At 37.6% G+C, this 22,265-nt stretch overlaps 1 protein-coding gene across 24 annotated transcripts in view; it reads right to left on the reverse strand.

Annotated features, from left to right (window-relative positions):
- Nucleotides 1-22,265, reverse strand: part of LOC101973495 (nuclear RNA export factor 2) — a 125,401-nt gene that overhangs the window by 61,491 nt on the left and 41,645 nt on the right. For all 24 annotated transcript variants that reach the window (XR_013431766.1, XR_013431770.1, XR_013431769.1 and 21 more), the window contains one exon: nucleotides 16,064-16,161. Coding sequence is in view for 20 of the 24 variants with exons in the window: in XM_078034528.1 (XP_077890654.1) it covers nucleotides 16,064-16,161 (98 nt within the window). In the remaining 4 variants the exon portion in view is untranslated. The remainder of the gene's footprint in view (nucleotides 1-16,063; nucleotides 16,162-22,265) is intronic.

A 22,265-nucleotide genomic window follows, 5' to 3' on the forward strand; every position in this document is an offset into this window, starting at 1 on the left:
TAAGTGCTTCTCCAACAACTGCACTGTTCTGAACTTCTAGATCTCAAGGAAAGATTTCTAGGAATGGGTGAGGGATAAGATTTTGTGCTAGTTGCTCCTCTTGGGGTAAGAAGCAGATGATTAGGGCAAAGTGGAGAAAGCTCTCTTGGACCGGATGGGAGGAATCTATTTGGGCCATAGGTTTGCAGATTAGGAGTTACTTTGGGCTGGCAGGACCCTAACTAATATTTATTTTATGAGAGCACATGATGTAAATTTGGGATCACCAACAAAACCACTTTTGAGAAGACTACATACATCGCACCTGTTTCTACCTCCATCTGTTTGTCTATCCCAAATTTGGGCTGCAGTGAAAAATAGAACTAAGTAACTCCCTATAGACTAATCCTAAAACTGTAGCTTTGACAATGTCAGAGAAGGAGGCATTTGTAAATACTGCTGACCAAAATGAGGAGAGGCTTTCCCTGAATCCAGCAGACATAGCTTTCTGAACACATGGTATGTGTAGGAAGAATGTTCTGGCCCCACAGGCATGTCTGTGGCACTCAGCCTCGTGACAGACATAAAGGAACATCCTTATCACAGAGGAAGGAAAGTGCACATGTGTGTGTGGGTATGAGTGTATATGCATATGGACACATGGGCATGTATGAATGCTTTGTGTGATGTGCTTCTATACATAGGTTACAGATATGCACATTTCAAATCATGTTGGTAACTGCATTGCCACACAGAACTGGATCTCACTGCAGAATTTCTTTTAATGTGTTACATATTATATATGGGCAAATTATGTTCCTTGTTTTTTTCATTTTTCTTTTTTTTTTTTTTGGTACTGGAGATTGAACCCAGGGGTACTTAACTACCAAGCCACATCCCACCCTTTTTCATATTTTAATTAGAGACAGGGTCCTCCTGAGTTATTAGGTGCCTCGCTAATCTGCTGAGACTGGTTTTGAACTTACAAACCTCCTGCCTCAGCCTCCCCAGTTACTGAGATTACAGGCACATGCCACTGAGCCCAGCATGTTCCTTGTTGTGAATGTGCTTTTTAGTGCTATTTTCTTTAATCTTGGTGTGTTTTTAAAATCTTGGTGTTTTAATATTTAGAATGTTTCTAATTAAGAAAGTATTAGAGTTTTCTGTATCAAAATATAGTAGAGCAAAATCCATAGTTTAGCTAGAGTTAGAAAATATCCCTATTGGAGAAGGCTTAAAGACACAGTGGAGCATAGCTTGGTCTTCAGAGTGGGCTCAGGAATTTTGCATCATTACTCTACAGTTTCCCAGGAAATGCACATGAATATTTTTAAAAGTAATTTTTTTTTCTCAAGGAGATTAAATGATGTTTACACCCAGACACATTTCCACTAATCATGTGTGACTAATTTCCTACCATATGTTTAACAATCCAGAACTTATACTTTGATGAAGACATTTCAGGTTCTTAATTTATCATGCAAAATATATCTGCCTTAATATATCCACATGATTATATGTCTGTGCTTTTCAGGCTCTTTGGAACAGAAGGATGATGAGGTCAGAGAGTGGCTAATATTGTCAAGAGAGGAGTAGAAATGACTGTCCTTGGAACAAAGTATAGATGGGAAAGAAGAAATAAGAGTACCTGATAGAGAATGAAAAAGCCAAGGGATGGATGAATGGGTCAGGAAGATGAGGGGAGTGTTGGAAAGACCATGAAACTCACACTAAGAAAGTCTCTGAGGAAGTGAATTCATCCTGGAGATATGCACTCCTCGAAAACCTTCCTTTCCACACATATATCGTCTGTCTCTGTTACTTCAAGTTGAACCCCAGAGAAATAGTTCCCACACCTTCTGAGAAAGGAGAGGCATTGCAGGGAAACAATGTTCAATGATGATGGGTCTCGTGGTCAGAAAGCTGGGGATCTCAGCTCCCTAGCCACCAACCCATCACTGCCCTACAGACTTTGAGTGAGTCCTGTCCAGTGTTCATTTCAAACACAGAGTCATATGCTATTGGTTATGGACATAGGGACTGATGTTAGATTGATCAGTGTTTGAATCCTGGTGCATAATTCTATGCTCTAGGGCATGTAACTTTGGCTTCAGTGTTAAAGTTTTTTCGGTTTGGGATTTTTTTGTTGTCACTGTCCTTAGGGTCATTTTGAAAAGTATGTGAGTTAACATATGGAAATAAGTGGAAGGCACCTGGAGAAATGTCTGTAACCTAATAAGCACTAAAGTAAGTTAGCTATTACTAGGTCAAGTACTTGGTATATCGTCTGCTGTTTAGTGAGGGATACATATGTACTCACTGCACTTGCTCATATTAGTCCTCCTGGCAACAAGAAGAAAAACAGATGGGTGAATGGGGCAGGCTGCCATGTCAGCTATTAATATATTTTACAAAATGGCAATAGTAAATCACGGTGGTTCTCATGGGAAATAATCTGATATATAGATTGAGTGAAACAAAATTAAAAACACCAAGAATGAAACAAGTATGGGAAAGGATTAAGTTGGGGGCTTACCTTCTTCCCATTTTCAATCTTTGGGCAAAAAATGTATTATCGTTCAAGAAATGGCTCAGGTTTCAGTGGCAGACTACAAGAAGCAAGAAGTAATATTTGTGCAGAGACAAAAGTTAGTTTATGAAACTGTATATTATGGCATTATTTCTCAGAAGAGAAATGAGACTTTCAGCATTTAATGAGACTTATAGCATTTTTGTGTGAACTTAAACACAAAGAAGTTAGGAAAATGAACACGTGGAATGTCAACTGTGTATATGAATGGATGATTATAATGCAGAATAATTATGCTTTCACATCTATGATTTACTTGTATAAAAGCATGCTAATGGCCAAGTAGGGGTTTTGACAGATGCTTGGGGATACAACACTATTCCTATGGATCCACTGTACAAAATAATAGCAATATATTATTATATGTCAGTATGTTGTCACTGATAAATAAGCGGCATCACTTAGGATAAGACACCCAACATCTGATGCCAGGTGCCTCACATGTAAAACTCAAGGATTAGGGCTAAACACCACCTCAATCATGGTATACAAAAAAATAATACAAGCCAAGGTTGTGACTCCATGCAGACCTTGATATGCTTTAGATTACTATATATTAGTTTTCCTGTTATAGAGATTCCTGTAAGTGGAATCATACAGTCTCTCCTGCTTTGTGTCTGGCTTCCTTAAATTGGCATAATGTTGTTGGAGTCATCCCTGCTTTGGACTTGTTACTGATGAGAAATATTCCATCATATGGAGAGATCATAATTTGTTTACCCTTGAGGTTGTTTCAGTGTAGTTTGAGTAGGGAGAGAAAATAAATGCTTTTGTTAGTCATCTTCCTTGGACAGTTTGTACCATTTTATAATGGTTACAACTTCATCCTTTTCATTACTTTATCTCTCTGGGGAAATATTATCTCAAGGCCATCCAGATTTTTCCATGCTTTCTACTCCCTCAGAATTGGTCACTGGATTTGTTGTTTGTGCCATTCCCTTCCTTGCTGATCCTCATTTCTGACAGTCTTGCGCTGGAACTGTTGATACTTGGCTTTAATCCAGACCCTGTTCTGGCCTTGCAAGCAGTTTAGCTTTACCTCACATCCAAACTGTGTTGGTCTGTGCTTTATCACTGTGATTTACCATTTCCTTTCTCTTTTAAAAAGCCATTTTTCTCTATTTTTTCTACATGAGAATTTTGATTCATGTTTTCCAGTGTACCTTTACATTTATTTGAATGGAACATTATTATCCCAAAATAGAAATTATAAACATTTTAAATTAAATCTTGTACAATACCTGGATTCTCATCATTTAAACTGTTCTGGTGATTGACAACTTTGATTATACCTTATGGCTGCTTGGGGAGTCTGAAAAAATCATCAGGACCAGGCTACCCACAGAACTCTTAAAGAAGAATTGGGGTCTGACCAGATAAGCACAGTTTTTAAACTTTCCACATCAGGCACTGAGGTGTGCAACTGAGGTTGCAAACGATTTTGAGGAAGCCTCTACTTTTGATTTACACTTGCTGGAAGATTTCTTGAAATGGTTTCCACCTTGTTTTGCTGACTTCCACTAAGCATTATTTTGGAGACCTAAAGCGTCTATGAACTTAAACAGTGAATGATGGCAAAATCTGGCCTACAGCCTGTTTTTGTGCAGTCTGCAAGCTAAAAATGGCTTTTACATATTTAACAGGTTAGAAAAAATGAAAAAAATATTATTTCCAGACATGTTAAAATCATTTGAATTCACTTTTGTATCCAAAAAGGTACAATAGATCCCAGTCATGCTCATGCTATGCCTATGGCTGCCTTTGTTCTAGAAGGGTAGAACTGAATAATTCTAGTAGGAACAAAATGGCCTACAAAGCCCTAAATATTCATAATTCAGCCCTTCTCAGGACAAATTTGTTGAACTATGGCTTAGAGCAAGCTCACAGTAACTCTGGTAAATGGTCATGGGTCCCTTTGGCTAAGCCAAGAAAGATTTGTTGGAGTCCTGTGTGACTTCATTGTAGGTTCTTCTGTAATAATCCCTTCATTCAAAGCACTGTAGGATAGGTGTAGAAATGGAGTAAGGGACCACCACTCACCATCATGATTGTTCAATTCCTCTGAAGCTGAATTTCATTTTTAATTTCTTTGTATATTTTTAAATTATATCTTATAAAGAAATATTCTTTATATTGTATTTACTTTTAAATGGATCAAATACAACCTATGCTAGTATGCTTTTCATTGTTATGATCAAAATACCTCATAAGAAAACTTAAGTCACAGAAAAATTTATTTGGGTTCACAGTTTCCGAGGTTCAGTCCATAGTCAGCCAACTCCATTGTTCTGTTCCTGAGTTGAGGCAGAACATTATGGCAGAAGGTTGTGGCAAAGAAAGGCTTTCAGCTCATGGTGTCCAGGATGCAGAAAGAGCAAGAGAGGAGCCAGAGACTAGATATGGTACACGAGCATGCTCCCACTGATGTATCCTTCAGCCATATGTCATGTACCTACAGTTACCACCCAGAAGTCCATTCAAATTATTAATACATCGAATAGATTAAAACAATGACAAGGTTACAGTTCTCATAATCTAATTATCTCACCTCTGAACATTTCTGCATTGCCTTATACAGGAGCTTTTTGGGGATATTAAAGATCCTAACCATAACATTCCAACACTGGCTCCCCATACTTCATGTCCATCTCATAGTAAAAAATGCCTTAAATCCATCTCCATAAGTCCCTTAGTCTTAACAGTTCCAGCACTGCCCAAAAGCCCAAGCCTAAATCCCCTCTGAGACTCAAGGCCTTTGTAAAAATAAAGAACAAATACATATATCCAATATAAAATGGCACAGAGTAAATATGTCCATTTCAAAAGGGAGGCATAGGAACATAGAATGAAGAAATGGTATAAAAGCATAACCAAAACCCAGCTGGGAAATATTAAGTTCTAGAGCTTCATGTCTAGCACCTGTTGAACATGGTGGCAAGATGTGGGCCCCAAAGGACTTGAACAACCCTACCACTTTGGCCTTCCCAGATTCAGCCCACCTGGCTTCTCTTTTGATTTGGCTCTGATCACTTCCTACAGTTTTCATTGACAGACATTCCAGGTTTCTGGCATCTCTTATTTCCTGGGGTCACCATCCCAGCTTTGGTTTCACTCTTACAGCTTAATGCATCTTTTCCTCAGGGGCTATTCACAATAATTCCAATGCTGCTACACTTTACCTGACCTTCCAGGACTTCGTTGGCAAAAGAGTAACTTACAGGTAAAAACTTTATTTTAGGCTCACAGTTTCAGAGGTTCTTTCGTTAGCTCGCTAACTCCATTGCTCTAGGCCTGATTGTGATGCATAATAACAGGGTACAAGGGTGTGGTAGAGGAAAGCTGCTCAGCTCATTCCAGCTAGGAAGCAGAGGGAGTGAGAGGTGCCAGAGGCAACATATATTCTAAGGGCATGCATGCCCCCAGTGATCTACTTCCTTTACCTGCCTACAGTTACCACTCAGAAGTACATTCAACTTATTACTCCATCAAATGGATTCATGAACTGTCAAGGTTATAGTTTTCATAATCTAGTCATATCACCTCTGAATAGTTCTTACATTGCCTAACACATGAATTTTTTCAGGGGATATTAAAGATCTAAATCATAACATAACCTTATAGGAACAACTTTATAAGATGTTCAGATATTTCAATATCCAGGAAATATTTTGATTAACTACCCAATTTTGAAAATAACTGTAGGTCAAACCATTATGATTATTTTTCCAACCTTGCTCTCAAGGTCAATAGCACTCCATTTCAACCAGGAAGTTACTTGCTTCTACTCACCCTCTGGCTCCAGAGGTGAAATGAGGGTGACCATGAAAAGGGCAGAATCTCACATCTCTCTGTGGCCCTTGCTGCTGAGGGCCATTGCCAAGTAGGAATGACGCATCGAAATTTCCTTGCCAGCGTACTCCATGTAAAATGGACTTGCCTTGGAAATCCGCTGTGACCTTGCATGTGTGTTTGAAAAAGGTGACCTTGCTCAAGGACCAGGGTGGATCCGGGTTTAGAGCTGATCAGGTTTTAGGGAGTATCCCATCCTTGGGTTTAAGGCGTTCCTGGTTTAAGACAAGTTTAAGGTGTTCCGGTTTAAGACAATATGGGTTTTAGGGAAGTTCGAGGTTTAAGTTTATTGCTGCTGGGAATAGGGCGTTCCTGCTGCCTGAGTTCCCGTTGAGTTCTCATGGAATTGAGAAAGTATTTTTGGGATGTGAATTGTGCGGGCAGAACTGAGATTTCACCAGAACGTGTTTGTACAGGGCCGGTGTAAGTTCGGGAATAAAGAATTGCTGTTTGAATCTACAAGGTGTGTGGTGGCTCGTGATTCAGTGCCCAGCCAAGACATTGGCACCTTGCAAAATAAAAACTAACCAATTCCAAAAATAGTATAAGTAAGGAAATAATTAAGATCAGAGCCAAGATCAATGAAATAGAGAATAAAACAATAAGACCATGAATCAATGAAATAAAGAGTTGGTTCTTTGAAAAGATAAGTAAGACTAATAAAACCTTAGCCAAACTAACCAAAGGACAAAAGATAGAAGACCCAAATCTATAAAATTAAAGATAAAAGAGAATTTGCCACAGACATCACAGAAATCCAGAGGATCGTTAGGGACTATTTTGAAAATTTATACTCCAAAAAATTATAAAGCCCAGAAGAAATGGGCACATTTATAGACACAGGCAACCTGCCAAAATTGAATCAACAAGGCACAAAAAACCTAAACAGACCACTGACTTGCAACATGAAGCAGTACTAAAATGTCTTCTGACACAAAGAAAAACTCAGTAACAGATGAATTCTTAGCTGAATTATATCCAATATTTAAAGAAAAACTAATGCCAATGCTACTCAAATTATTTCATGGAATAGAAAGGGATGAAACACTTTCAAATTCATCCTGTGAAGCTAGTATCAGTCTCATACTAAAACTAGATTAAGGACACATTAAGGAAAGAAAATTACGGACCAATATTCTTGATGAACATAGATGCAGAAATGTTTAATAAAATATTAACGAATTGCATTTAACAACTGTTGAAAGCCACATACAAGTCAAGATGGCACTTGGCACTTTGCCAAGAGGAGTGGTTTGAGAAGTAACACCAGCAAGCCATTAAGATGATAGAGATTCCTTAATGACTGACTGCTGTGTCTAGATTATGTCAATTAAGTTAAGCTGTGTGTAATCATTAAGATGATGAGGATTCCTTATTGGTTGACTGCTGTATCTAGTTTATGTTAATTAAGATAAGGTGTATGTAATTAGTTAAGTATATATACCTCTGCTGTACTGCAATAAAGCGGCTCCTGCTGTATCGATCTTCACAAGTTGCTCGTCACCCCCCCCATTATTTTGCCCAGCCAGAGAGTGGCAGATGGTGGCCCATACGGGGAGCCCCGGGACGCTCGGGGGTAAGGAAAAGCTGCCAGTCCCTAGATAGGATGGTAGCAAATCTGCTCATCCCTAGAAGCAGATAGGACGAGAGGAAGGATGGCCATTTCAAGAAAATGGAGAAGATTGATACAGTATGTTTGTGTCTTGCTTTGTCTTGGTGTATTGTATTGTCTTTGTAACGAAAATATGGAAGGGGTGTTAAGTAAATTACTAAGGAAGGAAACACCCCAGTGGAACCAAGAACAGTTAGGGCATACGTTGATAAGGGCCCAGGAACTCTAGTCAGGAAGAGAAAGAAGGTTCAGAGGAGGAAGGACTATCAAGAAAGGAATTGCAAAAGGCTACTACTGAATACTTTTTGTTACCGGAGGATGCCAGAAGCAGCGTGGCAGTTGCCGCTGGTTGTGAGCGCAGCAGGGACTTTCCAGCCGGTGGCCCTCCCCCCCCCATGGGACTGCCTGAGGACGCTACAGCCAGCGGCAGAGGATACACCCTGCGCCCCTGAAGTTTAGTCATTTCCAATGTCAATAACTACAATGGTTCTCCCACACCTGGAGGCTAATGAATAATGAGCACCATTAAGACCTATTTCAAATGTAAAAAACCTTGAGATCATGTACTAAATTGTTCAGAAGGTTGTTTTCTCAGTGGAATGCTACAGGATTTTCTTTAGCCATCACTGCCGGAGTTCCTGCCTTCATTCCAGTGCAGGACGAGGACGAGGGTGGAGGGATTTCTAGTGTTGCTGAGAACCGAAGGGGACTTCGGAGCTGATGCTGTTTCTGCTGCTACAGCTTAAGCTAGCTGCCTGCAGAACTTACCTGGACTGTGATTGAACTTACCTGGACTGTGAATTTACCTGGACTGTGAACTTACCTGGACTGTGATTTAATTAATCTATTGATCTTCGAACTTACCTGGACTGTGATTTACCTGGACTATGTGTTACTTATATGCATTGTGAATTATCTGTTGATGCAACGAATTGTGATAGTACCAGGGTATCTTTGCTGATGGTGTCACCTGTGGTACAATTTTTCCAAGGGCTTCTTACTTGGAGCCATCAATTGGCTTGGTATCATGGTATTTTGTATCCTCCCCTTTTGCTTGTAGCAGATTATTTATGGTGTTTGTGTAAAAACCACTATGGTCGTTATCCACAAGTGTGGCTGAGTGTGTTGGGCTGGTAGTCAAGGACGGGTAAGATCCAATTACAATGGTACCAACCTAAGACAGGAGGCTGATGATTTGAGGTCAGACCATCCAATGATGGGTAAGGACCATATGTAGTATTGGACAACCTAAAACAGGCACAGTCCCTAACTTGTTATTTAAATTAAACAAAAGGGGGAAATGTTGAGAGCCACAGACAAGATGGCACCTGGCACTATGCCAAGAGGAGTGGTTTGAGAAGTAACACCAGCAAGCCATTAAGATAGATTCCTTAATGACTGACTGCTGTGTCTAGATTATGTCAATTAAGTTAAGCTGTGTGTAATCATTAAGATGAGGATTCTTTATTGGTTGACTGCTGTATCTAGTTTATGTTAATTAAGATAAGCTGTGTGTAATTAGTTAAGTATATATATCTCTGCTGTCCTGCAATAAAGCGGCTCCTGATGTATCAATCTTCACAAGTTGCTTGTCACCACCCCCCCTCCCGTTATTTTGCCCAGCCAGACTGCGGCAAACAACATAATAATAAGATTGTACACCATGATCAAGTTGGTTTTATTCCTGATTTGCAAGGATGGTTTAACATATGCATATCAATAAATGTAATTCACCACAGAAAAAGAATTAAGTAAAACAATCACATAATCATCTCAATAGATGCAGAGAAAGTCTTTGACAAAATTCAGCATGGATTCATGATAAAAAACACTGAAGAAACTAGGGATGAAAGGAACTTACCACCGGACTGCAAATTGGTGCGGCCAATTTGGAAAGCAGTTTGGAGATTCCTGGGAAAGCTGGGAATGGAACCACCATTTGACCCTGCTATTGCCCTTCTCGGACTATTCCCTGAAGACCTTAAAAGAGCATGCTACAGGGATGCTGCCATATCGATGTTCATAGCAGCACAATTCACAATAGCTAGACTGTGGAACCAACCCAGATGCCCTTCAATAGATGAATGGATAAAAAAAAATGTGGCATCTATACACAATGGAGTACTATGCAGCAATAAAAAATGACAAAATCATAGAATTTGCAGGGAAATGGATGGCACTAGAGCAGATTATGCTAAGTGAAGCTAGTCAATCCCTAAAAAACAAATACCAAATGTCTTCTTTGATATAATGAGAGCAACTATGAACAGAGCAAGGAGGAAGAGCAGGAAGAAAAGACTAACATTTAACAGAGTCATGAGATGGGAGGGAAAGGGAGAGAAAAGGGAAATTGCATGGAAATGAAGGGAGACCCTCATTGCTATACAAAATTACATATAAGAGGTTGTGAGGGGAATGGGAAAATAAACAAGGAGAGTAATGAATTACAATAGATGGGGTAGAGAGAGAAGAAGGGAGGGGAGGGGAGGGGGGATAGTAGGGGATAGGAAAGGTAGCAGAATACAACAATTACTAATTGGGCATTATGTAAAATTGTGGATGTGTAACCGACGTGATTCTGCAATCTACATTTGGGGTAAAATTGGGAGTTCATAACCCACTTCAATCTAATGTATGAAATATGATATGTCAAGAGCTTTGTAATGTTGTGAACAACCAATAAAAAAAATAAAAAATTAAAAAAAGAAAACCACATGAGAGCATGAAAAAAAAAAAGAAAGGAACTTACCACAACATCATAAAGGTTATATACAATATACCCAAAGCCAACAAACATAGTGATGGGGAAAAACCAAAAACATTTCCTTTAAAAAACTGGAACAAGACAAGATGTTCACTCTCATCACTGTTTTTCAATATAGCACTGGAAATTTTTGTCAGAACAATTAGGGAAGAGAAGGAAATAAAAGAGATACATATAGGAAAGGAATTATCAATGTTTGCAGATGACATGATCCTATAATTAGAAGATCCAAAAAGCTCCACCAAAAGACTTCAAGAGATAATAGACATTCAGCAAAGTAACAGGTTACAAAATCAACATACAAGCTGAATAGTTATCCTGTATACCAATAATGAATCAGCTGAGAAAGAAGTCAGGGAAACAATTCCAATCATGTTAGCTTAAAAAAAAACATTTAGAAATAAATCTAAAGTGCTGAAATACCTCTGGAATGAAAACTATAGACCACTGAAGAAAGAAATTGAAGACACAACATGGATATTTATGTATAGGCAGAATTAAAAAATGGCCCTATTGCCAAAAGCAATATAAAGATTCAATCCATCAAAATACCAATGAAATTCTTCACAGAAGTAGGAAAAATAGTCCTAAAATTCATTTGGAAGAAAAGTCCAAGAATAAAAAAAGCAATTCTATTCCAAAAAAGCAATACTGGAGTCAACACATTACCTAACATCAAATTACACTACAAAGCCACATGAACAAAGACTGCATAGTACTGATGTAAAAACAGACACACAAACTGATGGAACAGAACAGAAGATGGAGACAAACCCACATAGATCCAATCATCTGATCCTTGACAAAGGTGCCAAAAACATATATTAGAGAAAAGACAGCCTTTTTATAAATGATGCTTGGAAATCTAGTTTTCCATATATACAAGAGTGAGAGTAGATCTTTTCCCTCACCCAGCACAAAATGGATCAAAACCTATTCATCAGACCAGAAAATATGCAACTCCTAGGGGAAAATGTAGGGTCAACACTCTAGCATATTGGAACAGACAATGATTTATAAAGAGGACTCCTGCAACTAATGAAATAATATTAAGAATTAATAAATGAGATAGCATCAAATTAATAACTCGCATGGCAAAGGTAGCAATTAAGAATGTGAAGAGAACCTACAGAACAGGAGAAAGTCCTTGCTAGTTACTCTTCAGACAAAGGATGAATATCCAGAACATATAAATAATTCAAAACTTAACACCTCCAAATAAATCAATAAATGAGGAAATGAACTAAAAGGACATTTCCTAAAAGAAAAAATATAAATGGACAACAAATATATTAAATAATGTCAAACATCTTTAGCAATCAGGAAAATTAAAATCCAAACTACACTGAAATTTTATCTTACAATAGTTAGGATGGCAACCATCAAAATACAAACAATAATAAATGTTGGAGAGGATATGGATAAAAAGGAACATGTTTACAGTGCTGGTGGGATTGCAAATTAGTACAACCACTATGGAAATCAATATGGAGGTTCCTCAAAAGACTAGGAATGGAATCACTGTATGACCCAGCTATACCACTACTCAATATTTATTTTAAAGGATTAAAGTAGAATACTATAGCAACACATGCATAACCATGTTTATAGGAGCACAATCCACAACAGCCAAACTATGAAAATAACCTAAGAATCTGGCAATGTATGAATGGATAAAGGAAATGTGATATATATATATATATATACACACACACACACACAATGGAGTTTTATTCAATCACAAGGAATAATGAAATTATGGAATTTGTAGCAAATGGATGGAACTTGAGAACATTACATTAAGTGAAATAAGTCAAACTTAGAAAGTCAAGGGTCATATTTTTCTCTTATGTGGAGACTAAAGAGGAAAAAAGGGGGGGGGAATCTCATGAAAATGGAAGGAAAATCAATAGAGGAAGGAAACTATGGTAAAGCAGGAGGGGAGGGAAGGGGGAAATACTGGGGAATGATACTGGCCAATTTATATTGTTATATCATGTGCATGTATGAATATGTAACAATGACGCCCACCATTATGTACTATAATTATAATACACCAATAAAAATAAGGGAAAAAACAAAAACCAATATAATGTTTGCTATTATAAATAGTATTCACAATGAAAATGGTATTTTCTATTTGTTAAAATGGTTTTGTGTGTATTAGTCTTCTACCCAACATACTTGTTAATCTGTTTTTAATTTTAATTTTCTTACCTTATTTTGAATTTTATAAGAAGATAGTAATGGATAGATTTGCTTATTTTCACTATCATATTTGTGTTAATCTATGTATGTATGTTTGCAAGTATGTATTATATATCACTGCAGTGCCTGGTAGAATGTGTAGCTTATTGATCAGAGGTCTCCATAGGAGTTGTCTTTGCCTCTTTTCTAATTGTAAAGGGAATACTTCTAATGTTTTACTACTAAGGGTGGCATTTGATGTAGTTTATTATCTTAACATTGGTTGTCAGTTCACAGAAACAAAGTTCTGTTTTCAATTTGCTGAGATTTACTGTTATTTTGTGGTTTAATATTGGCTGATTAATTTACTAAATATGTCTTTGCTGGATATTTTGTCATAATCTCACTCTCCTTCTTCCTTTGTTCAGGTAATATGTTTAAATATCTTACAATTCTAAACCAACCTCTTGTTCTTACAATCCCACCAGCATTGTAAACGTGTTCCCTTTGTGATGTTGCATTATCTATTTTAGCTATTGTTGGAGTTAGTTTGCTATTGATTTATTTGGTGGGCTTTTGCATTTATGTAACTAATGGATGTTGACTAGTAATTTTGATTTTGCATGTATTCCTTGTCAACAACACTTTTAAAAATATTAAGATTTTTCTATTCATTTAGTTTGGAAAATTATTTTTATGGCATTTGTCTATTTAATCTGAAATTTCTAATTATCAGCATATCTTTTTCATATTATCTTTTCACCTCTTCTGTGACTGTAAACATGACTCCTTCTTCACTCCAAAATGGATTTTCTGTACCTTCTAATTTTTCTACCCATCTTGCAGAGGATTTATCATTATCCTGTATTTCTAAAGCACTAACTTCTAGCATTTTTTATTCAATTATATCATCTCTGTTATCAGTTTCATTTAATATTTGTGCTTATTTTTGTTACTTTTCCATGAAAAAGTGGAAAGATTTGAGGTTATTTTCTCTTAAGTCAATAATAAAGTAACAATCTTTTCATATACCACCAGGTTTTATTTATTATAATTTTTATCCTTGAATGAAATGGATATTCAAATATCCAATACTTTCAATGGTTCATAAAAGACCTGTGGCTTTTCAATGTTAGTGTTTTTAATAAATGTCATCATGTATGTTCAATTCAACTGTTGGAATATCAGATGATTAAGGAAGAGGGAACTGCATCACTGAAGTAAAGGAATTATTATTATGAAAATATATGAAGTTTGTTTAAGAGAATAGCATACAGCCTAGAAATGACACTCATTTTGAAATCATACTTGTCTGGATTCAAATCCAGGCTCTGTCACTTATGGTCTATGTGGTTTTAGGAAAGTTCTGAATCTCTCTGGGATTCCATTCTTCTATGTTGAAGTCAAGTGATTCTGTCTGCCAAGTGTTCTCCCTTGTTCCAGGCACTTACCTGATAGAACTGAACTTACTAACTGCCTTCATTTGGGTGGTGCAATGTAAGTGACTAGCTCTGGCTAAACCATTGTTGAGTGATGTGTGCTATTTATGGGACAGAACATCTTGTTAGTTTGAGACTGGGACTCACTTTACATCTGGCACAGTGACAGACCATTTTCTAAATGGTGGTTGCTTCATCACTTTGTGTCTTTGAGCCATTCCAGTATGAATCATTCAGGCCTCAACATCCACCATCTTCTGAAGGATGTGTACGTGCCATAGACATGTAGTAGCAGTAAAAAATAAGCCACCAAATTTTGAAGGTTGCCTGGAACCACAGCATTAACCAGCCCGTACTGACTCATATATCTCATCTATAAATTAAAATAACACTCTCACAGGATTTTTTTTCTGAGGATAAGTTTCATGATGATGTAATTGATTAACATATAATAAGATCTCAAAATATGACAGTATACTTGATAATAACCTAACAATTCTGGAAAATATGGGAAAATTGTATAAAATGAAAGGTATTATATCTGCCTATCCTGAAAAATAAAATTGTATCCTTCTTAGAAAAGTGATGCATTTTATTTATTACTACACATAATACTTCCAAACAACTTAAACTTTTCAATAAATTTCTTGCCATCATGATGTCAGGAATATGTTTACAGGGCTGGGGTTGTAGCTCAGTGGTGTGTGAAACACTGGGTTCAATTCTCAGTACCATATATAAATAAATAAAATAAAGGTCCATCAACAATGAAAAAAATTTAAAAGTAATATATGGGGCTAGGGTTGTAGCTCAGTGGTAGAGTGCTTTTCTCACATGTGTGAGGCACTGTGTTCAATCCTCAACACCACATAAAAATAGATAAATAAAAAAGAGTCTGGGGTTGTAGTGTAGCGGTATAGTGCTCACCTAGCACATGTGAAGCCTTGGGTTCAATCCTCAGCACCATATGAAAATAAATAAATAAAATAAAGGTACTGCGTCCAACTACAACTAAAAATTAAATATTAAAAAAGGTATTGTGTCCATATCCAACTAAAAATTTTAAAAAGTAATATGTTATAATTTGGGGATATCCATAAAGAACAGAAAAGTGAAAATATTACAGCAGGACAGAGACTGACTAGTCAAATAAGAAAATGGGTTAAAGACCAATAAGTAACTTCATAATGTAATAATTATAATATAGTATATTATAATTATTAGTAAACACACAACCCATTGTTCTTTGTAAATATGGGTACAAAATATTTTTAAAACAATTTATATCACTGATGGATCATTATTTTTAAAAATATTTTTAGTTATAGATGGACACAATATCTTTATTTCATTTATTTATTTTTTATGTGGTGCTGAGGGTTGAACCCAGTACCTCATGCATGCGAAACAAGCACTCAAATACTGAGCTATAACCCCAGCCCTGGGAACAAAATAATAATGTAGTATAAAGTATTTAGTTTGAACAGGTTTTCCCAAAATATTTTCTGAAGTTGAGATACCTATACACTATGGAAAATTGTTCCATTCAGGCATAAATTGGACAAACTACCTCTCCTTTCAAGACTCATGTTTCATATTAGCAAATTATCTAAAACTTTCTTACAATATTGAAATCCTTTTACCTTCATTTCTGTTTGTCCCACATTTCTCTAACGGTTGATCACATTTTTGTTGTGGCTCTCTCTCAGACTTAGTGTTTTGCAGAATAACCTTGGAAGTACTGAGATAAGAATTAAAAAAGGGAATTATGTAAGGTTCATATAAAATAAAGTATCACAAGCTATAATATTTTAAACATTCTTTCAATGGATATTTATTTATTTTATATAGAAATAATACTTTATATTTCTCCCAAAATTAATTGTTTGTCAAAATGATTAAAGCACTATCACTGTGGTAGTAGAGAATTACAAGATTCAGAATATTTTACATATATCAAGATACAAAACATAAAAGATTTAATAGTTCCAAACATAAATTGACTGTAAATAACTTTAGAAGTAAAGCATATAACACACAAATTTTCTATAATCCCAAAATACAAATGTAGTAACTGAGTTAATATCCATGTTCGTGCTATGTCTACATTAAATACCTACTATTCACATCCATCAAGTGCCCCATAAATGTAAGAACACTCATTTATTTGTCAAACTCTACTTATTTAGTATTATCTTCATGGATTTTGACATATATTACCTATAATTTTACTTAATACGTTTTCTTAAGTCACTATTACTTTGTAATGTAGTTTTCAAGGAGTGGAGGAAATAACAGAAAACTGGGGGAAGGGGAGAGCACCCCACAGAAATAATGTTTGATTGAACTACTTTAAGATATTTAGAGATTTCAAGCTCAATAAAGATTATGGCACCCTACTTCATATGCACTTCAGAAAACAACTGAAATTCAAGTAAATACAAGAAACAAATCCTGAATTTTCACATGATGGCTATGTCCACATTTTTAGCAATATGCCCAATTCTTATTTTCAAAAAAGCTTCCCTCCCCTTGTGTGTGTGTGTGGTGGTGGTGGTGGTGGTGGTGGTGGTGGTACTTGGATGGTACTCAGAGCCTCGCACATGCAAGCAAGCACTCACTATTCCACCAATCCACATTCTCAGCCCCCTCCATTTTCCTCAGAGAATCAAATATGAGTAGGAAATTAAGATTGGATTTAGAATCATCAATAAAAATTAGCATATAGAAAATGTTTGGTAAAAATTTAGAAACAATGGGACAGAGGAAGTCGAAGCGGATGCGAGGCACAAACAGTGAATCAGGCAGTGTGATGCGCCTAGACGGGATTTCAGAGGGTGGGAGGAGGAGAGCAAGGTTCCATCTGGCTTGAGAGCCCCGCCCTTGAGATGACTGACACGTCCAGGAACCCCGCCCACCCTTCCCTGCTACCCGCCCCGAGTCCCTTGCATTGTTCTCCTCTGCCTCACTCTCCACCATCAACAGTGCCACTAAGTCCCTGGTGGGGGCAGCACTCATCTGCGTTCTTTCTTTGCCACGTGTACAGGAGTTTGACCTCGATCAGAAAGTCATCTCCCTACTTCCACCCAATTCTCACTCCTCACAAATTTTGGCTCTGTGGTGGCCAGTTGGCTACCCTTCGAAGCCTTATTCCTTGAGTAAAATTCTACTACCAGAAAACTGTCCATGGTGGCAGAATATAAAAGTTTGTGGGAAGGTTGTGATTTAAGGCAGAGTTCGATCAAACTTAAGCCTGAGCTCTGCCACTGATTGCAGTTTTAAATATCTGCACACACTGTGCTGTCTCCTCAGAAGGCCAAGCATGCTGTGGGGGATGGGTGGTGAGGTGGGTGGTGAGGTGGGGGTGGGAGCGGAGGAGGGGTGACGGTGGTCGATGGAGGTACAGGGGTTGGGGGAATGGTATCTGATCAAAGGGGCAGTTACATGACCATAAGATCCACATAACCCACAGCTGTGGGGTCTTACCTGACTGCCTGGCGCTTATCTGAAGAGGACCGCATGATGGCAATATCCTAGCTCCCTCAGGGATCAGGCACGCTCTGTCTTCACGTGATTGAGAGGGCTGAGCACCACGTGACCATAGTGTGACACATGACTACCTGAACAACAGCTATAGGGTAGCTACAATGCTCACGTGATGGCAAGGTCTTTGCCTCCTATGTGATAGTGAGAGCCACCTGGCTGCAGACCTTGGATCTGCAGAGTTCCATAGCTTGTAATCCTTGCTAGATAGAAGGCTGAGCCTGACACTGTGAAGGAGGGAGTCCTGAGGGGTAGGTAATACGGTGTATATGATCATAGAAACACATAACCCAGTAAGTCACCTATATGACATGAGGGTAGAAACTTCCACATTCTGGTAGCCAGCAGTGGCCACATGATGAAAGAATACAGATAGCCAGCAGGATACTCTAGTCACTAGAAAAGCTGCATCTACCAAATGATCATAACAGAAAAGTAACCACGGAGACCAAATTATCTCAGCCTTTAAGAGTTCATGGTGCTGACCTGACAGTAGACCAAGGTCTGCCACATCATAGTGTCCACATGATGGAAGCATCCATATGACCAGCAGCCTTAGGAACCCTCAAGGTTCAGAACATTGGACTGGAAAATTTGCATTGTCCTTATGTAAGCCTGGATCTGAAGGATGAGAGCCAGTGTCTCACGATAGTTGTCATAGTTCTTTTTCCATTGCTATATACTACTGGAGACTAGGTTAGTTATTTTAAAGAATAGAGGTTTAGTTTGGCTCATGTTTCTGGAGGCAGGGAAGTGCAACACCATGCTACCAGCATCTGCTCAGTATTGGATAAGGCTCTTATGCTGTATCATAACATGGAGGGAAAAAAGCAGAAAGGTATGGGGGCATTGGGGAAGAGGGAAAAAATGAGGGATGACTATCCTTTATAATTACCTATTCTCAAGGCAACTAATACAATCACAAGAGAACTGCATTAATCTCTCTTAATGACCTAATCACCCCCAAAAGTTCTCACCCACCTCTTCATCAAAGTAAATAAAATTTCAACTTGAGTTTCAGAGAGAATAAACCCATATTAAAACCATAGCTCTAGTTAATAACTTATATAATAAGGTCTAACATTCTCTTATTACCAATAGAACTCATATTTTATTTCAAAATACTTTACCATTATCTTTAAAATATTTTACCTGACTGATACATTAAAATTATACATATTTGGGGGAACTATGTGATATATATAATATACGTACATATACATATATATACATATATATATATATACATATATTTTGTGTAATGCTCAAATCAGTGCAAACATACCTATCCCATCAAATGTTTATCATTTATTTATCATAAGAACACTCAAAGTAATTTATTTTAGCTTTTGTGGTGGGAATAAGTTGAACAAGTCCTTGAACATGCTAGGCAAGTACTCTACCACTGAGCTACATCCCTAGCACTTTATTTTATTTTAAGACAGAGTCTCATTAACTTGCCCAGGATGACCTTGAACTTGAGATCCTGCTGCCTCAGCCTCATGAGTAGCTGGGATTATAGGTGTGCACCACTTCACCCAACTTTATTTTGGCATTTACAAAATAAACATTTTTGCCAGGAGTGGTGGTGCATGCCTGAAATCCCAGTGGCTTGGGAGGCTGAGGCAGGAGGATCCTGAGTTCAAAGAAAGCTTTAGAAAAAGCAAGGCACTAAGCAACTCAGTGAGACCCTGTTTCTAGATAAAATACAAAATAGGGCTGGGGATGTGGCTCAGTGGTCAAGTGTCCCTGAGTTCAATCCCTGGTACTAAATAAATAAATAAATATACAATACATTTTATATTATCTATAGTCATCCTGATACTCAATAGAACACCAGACTTGCTTCCATCTGACTGTAACTGGGTTCCTTTTAAACTTTCTCTCTCTCTCCCTCTACTCTACGCTCCCAGTCCTCCAAAACCCACCATTCCACTCTCAGTTTCTTTGAAATCTACATTCTTTTAGATTCCATATATGAGTGAGATCATGTAATACTGATGTTTCTGTGCCTGGCTTATTTCAATTAATCATTTTAATGCCAAAGCTATGCTCTTTTTATTACTGTTGCTCTGTAGTATATTTTGAAGCCAGGGAGTGTAATACCTTCTGCTTTGTTCTTTTTGCTCAATATTGTTTTGGCTATTGAGAATTCTTTGTGGTTCCATATGAATTTTAGGATTTTTTCTAGTTCTGAGAAAAAATTCCTTAGTATTTTGATAGGAATTACATTGAATCTGTAGATTGTTTTGGGTAATGCATATATGTTAATGATATTGTATCATCTATTCAGTCTATAATGGGATATCTTTCTATTCCTTTGTGTCCTATTTATCTATCTGTCTATCTATCTTCCTTGTATGAGGACTAAACCCAGGGGTACTTTACCACTGAGCTACATTCCCAGGCATTTATATTTTTAAATTTGAGATAAGGTTTTGCTAAATTGCCTGATCTCAAGCTTGTGTTCCTCCTGCTTCAACCTCCTGGGTAGCTGAGATCACAGGAGTATGTCATCTTACCTGGCCTCTTTAATTTCTTTCATTAATGTTTTATCATTTTCAGTATAGAAATATTTCATATGTCTATATTACATATTTACATATTTGGTAAATTTATCCCTAAGTATTTTGTTTTCATATGTGTATGGTTATTAGATATAGGACTGATTTACTAATTTCTTTTAAAGATAATTTGCTATTTGTGTACAGCAGTGGTACTGTTTTTTCATATGCTGATTCGGTATTCTGCAACTTTGCTGAATTCATTTATCATCTCTAATAGGTTTTTGTGGTGGCAATTTTGGGGTTCTCTATGTACATGAGTTTGTTAGCTTTCCATTACTGTGAAAAAATGCCTAAACAGAAATTAATTTAAAGGAAAGAAAATTTGGGGTCAGTGTAAAAGATTTCAGCTCATTGTTGCCTGGTTACATTGCTTTTAGGCCTGTAGCAAGGCAGAACATTATGGCAGGGATCTTGATGAAGCATAGACACTTATCTCATGGTGGTTAGGAAGCAGAGAGAGAGGGAGGAAGTGACAAAATAAACCCTTTAAAGTCATGTCCCAGTTACCTACTTCTTCCAAATAGTTCCCAAATCCTAAAGGTTCCACTACCTCCGAATAGTGTCATAGGCTGGCAAGCAGTAATTTAGCACATGAACTTTTGAGGATATTTCATATCTGCATGTGAAGCAACCCTCAAATACTCATGTGAAACAATGTTTAGAGTTGGGGATTTTACAGAGTGACCTTATCAGTACATTAATATCCATTGATAGCTGAAAGTGGAAGTGGTATAAATTATAAGAAGGTGGGGCATGGTTGGAGGGAAAAGGTCACTGGGGAAATGCCCTTGAAGAAAATATCTTTTCCTTGGACCCTTCCCCCTCTTTCTCTATTTCTCCCTCTCTTTTTCTCTCTCATTTTCAGCTGCCATGAGCTGAGCAGCTTTCCTCTGCTATATCCTTCCATCATGATGTTCTGTCTTACCTCAAGACTAAAGCATTATAACCAACTGACCATAGACTTAAATCTCTGAAACGATGAAACAAAATAAATCTTTCCACCTGTTTTAGTCAGCTTTTTCACTGCTGTGACTAAAACACCCAACCTGAACAATTATAGAGGAGGAAAAGTTTATTTAAGGGCTTACAGTTTCAGAGTTCTCACTCCATATACAGACAGATCCATTTACCAGGGACTCCAGGTGAGGCTGAACATAATGACAAAGGGAAGCAGCTCACATGATGATCAGCAAGCAGAGAAAGAAACTCCACTTGCGGACAAACAGCTGTGACTCAGCACTAATCCATCCGGCTGAAACAACTGGTCAGCCCTTCTGATCCTACGGAGGTAAATGCCAACCAAGCCTTCATAGGTAGTGGCCACAGGTTTGAAACGGGGCTTGGGAGAGACAGTAAGGACCCACCCGTTGCATTGGTCACCTGGCAAAGGGAAATGAACTGTCGCCATTTGCAAGAGATACCACCATGGCAGACAACTGACGTCATCAGACTGCGGCGGAGGAGATAACTTCATTGAAACCTGCAGCTACAGCATCAAATAAATTTATAGGAGTAAACAGTAACTCAGCAGTCAAAAAGAACAAGAAGTAACATGAGCAGCTTCAAAAAGCAAGGAAGAAAAGGAGTACAAACAATGCAGGACAGCCTAAATATTCAGGAGGACCTAGAGTCATCAGAAAAATGGTCATATAAAGAACTCAAGGAACACCTTAGACAGATGGAATGGAACCTTAAAGAGGATACGAGACAGCAAATTCAAGCAGCGAAAGAACAC

Source organism: Ictidomys tridecemlineatus, chromosome X (genome assembly GCF_052094955.1).
Source record: "Ictidomys tridecemlineatus isolate mIctTri1 chromosome X, mIctTri1.hap1, whole genome shotgun sequence".
In the NCBI taxonomy this organism is placed as follows: domain Eukaryota; kingdom Metazoa; phylum Chordata; class Mammalia; order Rodentia; family Sciuridae; genus Ictidomys; species Ictidomys tridecemlineatus.